The sequence below is a fragment of the Thunnus maccoyii genome, chromosome 12 (genome assembly GCF_910596095.1).
Source record: "Thunnus maccoyii chromosome 12, fThuMac1.1, whole genome shotgun sequence".
Taxonomy (NCBI): Eukaryota; Metazoa; Chordata; class Actinopteri; order Scombriformes; family Scombridae; genus Thunnus; species Thunnus maccoyii.
The window spans coordinates 14,374,188-14,383,114 of record NC_056544.1 but is presented as its reverse complement, the minus strand read 5'-3'; the positions used below and the strand labels follow the sequence as shown (position 1 = coordinate 14,383,114).

Sequence of the window (8,927 nt, the reverse complement as noted above, 5' to 3'; positions counted from 1 at the left end):
ATGCATATTCGACAGGTCATCCATCAAGCCCTCAATGAGCTGAGGATCTGGGGAATGTGGCCTAAATGAGAAATCATTGACTAGGAAACTGTGTGGTAATGGGGTCTGCTTCTGATTGGATAAGGAGATTGAACCAAGAAGAGAGAGACGGCTGAGCCCCCTGCATTTATGCGGTATGGGGTGCAGACTAAAAATGAGAGGGCAAAATAAGAGAAAAAAAAGCAGACAGAAAAATGCAGAAAAGGAGTAATAGAGTGAGAGAGATGGGATTTGAACTGTTAATTGCTTTTCTCACTTGTGCTCAATGCATCCATCCACATAACACAAAACACTGATTAACAATTAGTAACGGTCAACAAGTCAATGCTGAGTGATAGTGTGTTTTGAGAGTGTGTATTACAATGGTACTTACTAATACAACACACATCCTGGGTGCAGCACATGTGGTTTTGACATTTAGGATTTGACATGGGCTTCGTTGCATTTTTGTGTGTGTATGAATGTGTGTGCGCCCTATCGCTGAGCCTGGAACAGACTGATAATGCTCCGAGCATCACCTGGCAGCAATGTTTATTGATCTGATGATGCATGCTGGGAGAAAAGATTGCTTTCAAAGGTCAATGTTAATATCAGAAGGTCAATGTGTTAAATTGGCGCTATTGTTTATTTGCATGTGCGCATGACTGCTTGACTGTTGTGTGGGTGTGTGCATGTGTTAAATTAGGTAATTATCTAAATAATAAATGTCCAAGTGCATTGTTGTCCCATGGCCAAGTCAATGCTTCAAGCACAAAGCTTTGAGCATCACTGTTATGACATTTATTTATAGCTTGTGCATCTTTTTATGAATCCTTTTGTTCTTCTTTGCTGTCATAATCATCATCACATCCTGTGTCATTATGTCAAAGTGTGTGTCTGTGAATTTTTTTTGTACACGCTGTGTTTGTGTCTGACTACATGTGCATTTTTCCACGTGAATGCAGTATAATAGGAACCAAGGTGCATCTTTTTTAATTAGACTTGTGTGACCTTGTGGTGCAGAATAAAGTCACAAATTGGAAAAAAATAAAATAAAATAAAATAAAAATATGGAATAGCGAATCACAACAACAAATTCAAAAACACAAAATGCAATCACAAGATACAACACTCAGCTGGCAGAGCAATTAAGAAGAAAAGACTATGCAAAATCGCAGAGCAAAACAAACAGAACTTTAATTAAATTGAATCAGTCTCACATAATGAAATTAATTACAGTTAAAGAGACAGACACACTTGGGCCTGGAGTAAAAGGGGTTTCAACTTGCACCGCACAACAACCTCCACTGTTACTAATGTGTATCCCCATGTTGTTTTCTCAGAATTTTAGGATTCCTACATTCAGACTAATTATGACGGATTTGGAGTTATCACAAAAGACAACTTCCATACCTGTTGTTCCCTCGGTAATAACCACAAAGTTAATGGCTACATATTTAAATGTGCGTCGTTATATTTGAAATTATTATGAAACAGGGTCAATGATTACATTTTTGCCCTCTTGTTAATGTCATAAATTCAATGTAATAGGTATTATGTTACAGTAGTGAGAAAGAAATGTTAGTACATCAATAAAAGAAGGTAAAATGTATTACAATAATGAGAAGACTTATATTTATACGATTAAAATGGTTTATAGTTTTTATGGAAGCTATGGTATTATAATAATTAAGATGAATCCTATTTTCCCTCTTGTCACACCCATTCCAACACCCACTGGCACCACCATTGAGTCCATCTATCAGTAGGTACTCTCATCCACTATGTTCAAGCTAGACTGAAGTGTTGCACTCTTTGTATTCAAATCCAGCACTGGAGTTTCATTTGCTGGGTTTTGCAGAGGTCAGCCTATGACAGAGGATCAGTGTATAGCAGACAAAGGGCAGATTGATTTGACCTACGTTTTTCTCCCTCTCTCCACCGCCAGATGTTTATCCCATTTAGCGTGACGGACTCAGGGATGGGGCTGTTGTGTGTGCGTCCTGTCCACACGTGGCTCTACGAAGCACTAGCTCTGACGGCAGACTGAGGTTGATAGATTGTACTGAACTATCTGTCACGGGCCAGGGAGGGGAGAAAAAGACAGGTCAGAGAAGAAGGGGGGATGCATTTTGATGGTGTCCCTGCGAAACAAACAACTAGATGAGAATGAGTGGGACTGGCTGTCACTGGGAGCTGACATAAAGTGATGAGCTGTCAGTCTAGTTTTGTTTTTCCTCATTAACAAGTCCACCTTCTAAATGTTGCCTTTCTAGCCAGAAAACTACTTTATGAGCCTCTCCAGTCGACCAGCTCATGGCAACATATTCAGGGATACAAAAAACAATTTACTATGTGTCAAATGTTGTTGTTGTCAAGGAACCTCTTTTGAAGGAGGTGGAAAAGGTTGGTGCATAAATTGAAAGGTGTATAACACTGAAGGAGGCTGAGGCCACACTGTTAATGGGAAACTTTCTTAAATGCTGCAACAATGTAGGTGAAAGAATAGGAACCCTATTAACCTCATCAGTGATTAGAGATCCCTAATCATGAGCGAGCAAATACATCCTAATCACCATGGCCATCAAGGAAAATAATTAAGCAGTGAATTGTTATAGGGTCCATGGATGATTATGGCTCATGTTGGATTTTGTGTATTGTGTGTTTTCAACATTGTTTTTTCAGTTGGTGGAACGTTTTGGGAGATGGATCTGGTGTCTGCTACCAGAACGTTGTCTGCAACAGAAAACCCTATGGCAGCTGACAGAACATGGAGTGACTGAAGAAGGGGATGCACTCATCTATTATCCATCATTCTATGTCTGAGTCCCCTGCACCAGACATGCGTGTTTGAGTGTGCACACACGCAAAAGAGTAAATCCAGAACATAGCCTCTTGCACAGGCATTCACTCAGTCAATCTTTTCTCTCTCTCTCTCCCTCACACACACACACACACACACAGACGTACACACTTGACGAAGAGCAAGCTATAATGATGCTCTTACTCATTCGATGCTGAGCAGAATCTCCTCATTGTGTTGTTGTGATTAATGGTAACTTAAGAGCTTGAATCTTGAATAGAATTAATGGGAGATAACGACTTATTAATCAAACTGCAGTACTTAAAACAAATAATTTCACTGCATCTCTACAAGGAGAAATATAGCATCTTCTCCCTCTCTATCTTTCCCACACAAAAAAGTAAACATGCAGTCTACTCTGTAAGTGCGTACAGGTATTCTAATATCTGTTTGTGTGCCTGTTTCCATGTCTATAGTTGTGCCTTTTTATGTGTGTGTGTGTGTCGCTCTGTGTCAGAAAAGTGTGATGAATGTCTCTGAAGTGTCTGTGTGCTGATAGCAGGGGACAGGTACCATCGGTCTTGGCATCATTGGCAGATTAATGAGAGTGCTGTATTTAGCTCCGGCCCTGTCTCCCTGTCCGACCTACTGTCACACAGCCGTTCTACTCATGAAACTCAAAAAAACATCTTATTTCTCGTACGAGTTTTCATCACCGGCATAGCTCTAAACATTAGACTTTTTACAGAGGTCTGGTTGAATGCTGATTTTGCAACCACCTGGTAGACAGTGATAATTTTTCACAGTTACATGTACGTTTCTAGTCCAAAAAAGAAAATTGGAAAAGGTTTGTACTCTGCAATGTAGCTCCAAACAGACTGGCCTTTGCCTGTGCAGCCGTTAAAGAATACATTTTAGGGCAAATTCAACCAACCTCATGCGTCCACCACAATGAACCTATTTTCCATCATCTCTCTTGAGCTGTGACCCAGAAAGTACAACTGTGGCTGGGACTCACTAGTGAGTCCTGACCCTCTATTTGGGGAACACTGGTCCAGAGCACATCTGTATTCAGTGCTGGCTCTGTACTCATATTGTCAATGGCCAGCGCCTAGACTCCTGAAGATGGATGAAGCTAAAGCCCAGCCTAATAACCAGTCTATCCCCCCAGGGTGGGTGTAGCACTGCACTCTTCTGTCACCTGGGTCCCTGCACTATCTCCATATTGACTTAGGCATTTCATTTTCATGCATTCATATTCATCACCAGACAAACCTTCCTGGCTTCTGTGGTCTCTGGAAAACATCTCTCTCCTTTTTTCATATGTCTATTTCTGCCTTTCTCATTCTGCATTGTTATAATCATCAAGCTCTTTTTGGTGTGTGTATGCCCTCTTGACATCAACTATACCTCTCTTATGCACGCCTGCATCACAAATCTAAATAATGAGTGTGCCTGAGTAAACATTGCTGTCTTTATGAAATGTTCTTCACTTTCTCATCCTAGGTCTTTACTGCGGGTGCGCTCTTGTTGTTTTTAATATTGTTGTCAGTATAAAATGCGAGCTACATGCCATTTTGTACTTCCTGTCTGACTCCAACAGAACAACAGTGATTTTTTTCCAGCAACCAAATGGGAGTCAGGAAACAGGAGACAGAGAGGAGAAATATAAAGGTCATGGTGCATTGGTCACGGAGAGGCAGATGCTGGTTGGATGTTTACAGGTCAAAAGCACAATAAATTTGGGGTGAGCTCACAAAATGCAGAGGATAAAAAAAAATTTTTGATCAAACTTCTCAGACAATACCACACTTTGAGAGGTTATTTTGTCTTGAATCTGGTCTCAGAATGAAGAAATGAAAACAGAACTGTGATGTTGCACTCACAGGTTTAACCACACATAAAAAATCAGGCCACAGAGAGAATGAGAGGCTCTCTACAATGTGTTTGGGCTCAGTATTGGTATTGGACTGAGGCTCTCGAGCTGAAGTAGGCAAGTGCTTGTGTGGCTTTGTGTGGATCATTATCAGAGTGCTGTGTGGGTGAGAAACTGCACACACATGTTATTGTATGTGTGCGTTTGTCTGTGTGTGCATTGTAAGGGAGGATGTGCTACAGCAGCAGCACTATTGTTCCTACCTCCCCTCATACTCTTCCTTCCTTCCTTCCCCCCCTAGGGCGTGGACAGCAAACAGGGACAGATTGGTCTGTGCTGCTCCTGTATTTGGAGAAGACCTGTAGAGTCATAGGTGATGATGGCTGGTCTGATGAAAAATAAGGCCAGGTGGCTATCATAGGCCTACATAGCAGCCAGCACCAGGGGCCATGCTGCGCTGGGCCATGTCACACTATAGCGCCACTTTTCACCACACCATTAAAAATGACAAATGCTCTCATCAATTGCTTTCCCAAGTTAGAAACCGCTGCCTGATGCTCCTGAAGCACTGGCTCAGTGTGTCTGCCCCAGTTCATCTGCTGGCCTTTGCCACAGTCGGAACTACCATTTATTAAGTGTGAGTCACTTTTCATTTACGATGTGTTTGATTTTTGTCATTGCAAAGGTTAGGAGTTGAATCGCAAAGGGGCACAAAAGATAGAGGCGGTGCAAACAGCTCAGCCTTCATGGAAAAACAGCTGGACAGACTGTATTTATGCCATCTTTAATAAAAGTTACACAATATTTTGAAAACTCTACTGTTACAACTCATTCATTAAGTTCATGAAAAGTAAAGCAGGTAAAAAGTATCTGGGCCAGTGTGCTGTGAGGAGACAGCACTGAAGTATTAGGCCATCCAGTGGCCCCAGGTAAAACCAGGTCTACTCAGGCTGTAGATTAACAACTCCATCCCAGTTCTTCAGCTTCAGGCACTTGGGGGACATATCTAGCCCAAGACAGGTGTGCGGTTCTGGGCTACAGGGCAAATGTCCCCTTCCTCTGTTGAGACAGACCCTGGTCCTCTGTGTCCCTGCGGGAAAAAGCCCATTGTGTGTACCATCTGTTGCAGGACACATGCACACAAAGGGCTGACGGGGGCAAAAGCAGGGAGCTGATGTGCAACGCCTGTTTAATATCATTAGGAGGTGCAGTTGGATTTGCCAAAGCTATTAAAGAACATTTTCATTGCAAATGGGGTTTGCACTTGTGCAAGTATAATGGAGGAGTGAGGGTGCCAGACCACGTATAAGGCTGTTTCAGTAAATTTAAAAAATGTGTAGTGTTAAGTGGAAGGGTGCGGTGGGAGAGTTGGCAAACAGCCACGCTGTTATATAGTAATGAAAATAGAATAAAAAACCTGGCTCAACTATCTTTTTCGAATATTAATTGTACAAAACATCCCCTGTGATTTATCTTATATCCTAAGTGAAGATAATACCTCATTGTAGCCAATACTTTCAGCTTAGGTAGTGAGCACAGCCATATGGGACATCACAGAGCCTGATAGATGTTCAACAGCAGCATTATTATGAAACATAAGCTGACAGACCACTGAACAAAGTATACAACCGTTTAGATCGTCTCCCATGGGGGGTATAACCGGGCTTGATGTTTACTTGGGATGCAGTAGCTGCAACCACCCGACTGGTGACGCTATTTCCCTTCAGTGAAGCGGACACCGTTTCAAATAGGTCAAGGAAAAGTTTTGTGTTTTGACAATGCGAGGTAGGAGGAGCGGCGGGCTGCCGATTGGTTCGTGAGTTTCAGCTCCCAGTCAGTGATTGGCCCCGGCGTTCTAATGGGGCTGTGAGCAGGCAATGTCGGGTGCCCCCCCACCCACCCTCCCCACTTCTCCTCTCCCCCCTCCTGCTCCTCGCACCCCTCAGCCCCTACACTCCGCTCTTCCCCGGCACTGATTGTCACACATTGTTTACTACGGCTTGAAATGTGACTCACAACACAGGCTATCTGCTGGAGTACCGCTCTGACAACTGAGGGATTCCTTTGACGCGCGCCGTGCGTGTTGGTTATTTGGGGACAAGCTGTGGAGACTACCCTTCTGCCATGACAGTGGATTTGCTTGCGCTTTTATGCGTGCTGGTCATCACATCTTCTGCGATGGAAGGTAAATTAGAAATTGGGATTATGCTTGTTGTAGATGTGGGAATGCTCCTCTCCAAGACGCTCTGTGTACCCCGGGGATGATTGCAGCGTTTTCTGTTGGGCAGCGCTGCGTCTCTGGCATAGGGATACAGGGATGTCATACACGTGGATGGCAGCAGATTGCCGTGGTTATGCTTGTATTTCGGAGCGTTCAGTCCCCTCGCTCTCCTGGTTGTCACTGATGTTACTTGGTCCATGTGCAGAACAATACTTTTTTCTGATCTAAATGTGTTTTAATGGCTCATAATAGTTTATCAGTGGCCATTTACGCAAAAATCAGTTTTTCTCACTCCTCTGTCTTCTATACGTCAAGAGTGCAAGAGGACAGGAGGAGTCTCCTTTATAAATTGTTATTTTAGGTTCCAATATCCCAAGAGCAATTAGTTTTTCTCTGTAGAAAACGAATGTTACATTGTAAGTGCCCATCTCCAAGAATTCCCGTCGTTTTTTCCCCATAAAATTGGGTAAAATACTACTACCTCAAGCCCCTGAGCATCATTCTGTGGCAATTTGAAGTGGTGAGACGTATCGGCTCAGATTGCACTGACTGGAAAACTCTCCTTTGCAACCCGAATTTTGTATTGGGTAAATTCCTATTTTCTCTTCAAAAAGCACTCAGATGTCTCTCCCCCCCCCCTTTTTTTTTAGACTGTGTTTGTATTGTCTGTCTTTCCCCCCTTTTTCCCTTCATCCATCATAATTCCCATCTTTCTGTCTTTGTCTTTCTGCATCTCCTCCTATTTCCTCTTTTCTCTCTCACACACACACAGTCATCGGGACAAGCGGTGGTGCCACTAGTAGCTAATATCTTCTCAGTTAAACATGTTTTTCATTTCCGCTGTGGGACCCCAGGGACTGAATACTGGGCTGGAGCCTCAGTCACTGGCTGCTGGATGGATAACCCAGCAGCATCGTGGATATGTTGTGTCTCCTCTCATTTTACTGTACGGTTGCTCATTCTCGCCAATAAAACATATGCAGGAACACCAACACACCAGCTTACCAGTAGCTGCATGTATCCACTTGCTAAAGCTTGCATAAGTAAATTAGAAGCACAAATAAAATGAGTTTTCTCACATGCAGCTTCTTTCTTTAATCATTTTCAACTCTGCTCCTGGACTGCTCCTGGCTCCGGCTGTGCTCTGTAATTCGACAGTGGCTTTCTTGTTTGCGTTCATCAGATTTCAACACAGTTATGGATACCAAGCCCAGGCCCAAATTGCTACCTCTGTGAGGCTGGATATTTTGAGGTTCAAATGTTTACCCAGTGGGAAATGACAGCAGATATGTCAGTTCAGACAGATGAGTGGAGGAGTGAAATTTCCCTGCAAGGAGAGGGAGGTTTGGGATTTCTCCTTTAAAAGATGGGATGAGAGAGAAACAGATGGGCAGGGAGATGGCCTCTGGGTTACCCCGGTAACAAGGATGAAAGTGATTTCCTTGTTTGGGTCGCTAATTGAAAGGAGGTTGTCCCATGGGCTGGTTAAAATCTTCACTGATCTGAACTCCAATCTGTTGCTCTTTCATTTTTTGTGTTTGGGTGTGTGTGAGAGTGAGAGTGGGGCCATTGACCACATTATCTCTGCCTCTCCTGTCACCCTTAATCTGATTATGAGTCCAAGTCAGCAGATAATCACAAAGTGTCAGAGATCTGGGTGTATACATGTCCAAGTGTGTTTGATAGGTTAGAGGAAAGAGCAGCCCTGACCATATGGACACATACTTGCAATGAATTGAATAATTTATTCGACCTCCCTACACACACACACTAACACACACACACACACACATACTCACAGTAAACACCCCGAACATCACTGATGAACTGATGAACTGTGGGATGAAAATCATACAGAGGAAACACTCTTAAGTATGGATGAATAGATGAGAGACAACCGTATATAATAGAAAAATGAGATGGTGTGTTTAATTTTGAGGGTGCAGTGGTGTGTGTGTGTGTGTGTCACAGCGTAAAGGTGTGTGTATGTGTGTCTGAATGAGGTGAGA

General features: G+C 43.0%; 1 protein-coding gene across 4 annotated transcripts in view; it reads left to right on the top strand.

The window, feature by feature from the left end:
* The first annotated feature begins 6,614 nt into the window (after positions 1-6,614).
* Positions 6,615-8,927, top strand: part of LOC121908293 (ephrin type-B receptor 1-B) — a 163,018-nt gene continuing 160,705 nt past the window's right edge. For all 4 annotated transcript variants that reach the window (XM_042428205.1, XM_042428202.1, XM_042428203.1 and 1 more), the window contains exon 1: positions 6,615-6,882. In XM_042428205.1, the coding sequence (XP_042284139.1) occupies positions 6,822-6,882 (61 nt within the window). In that variant the 5' untranslated portion in view covers positions 6,615-6,821. The remainder of the gene's footprint in view (positions 6,883-8,927) is intronic.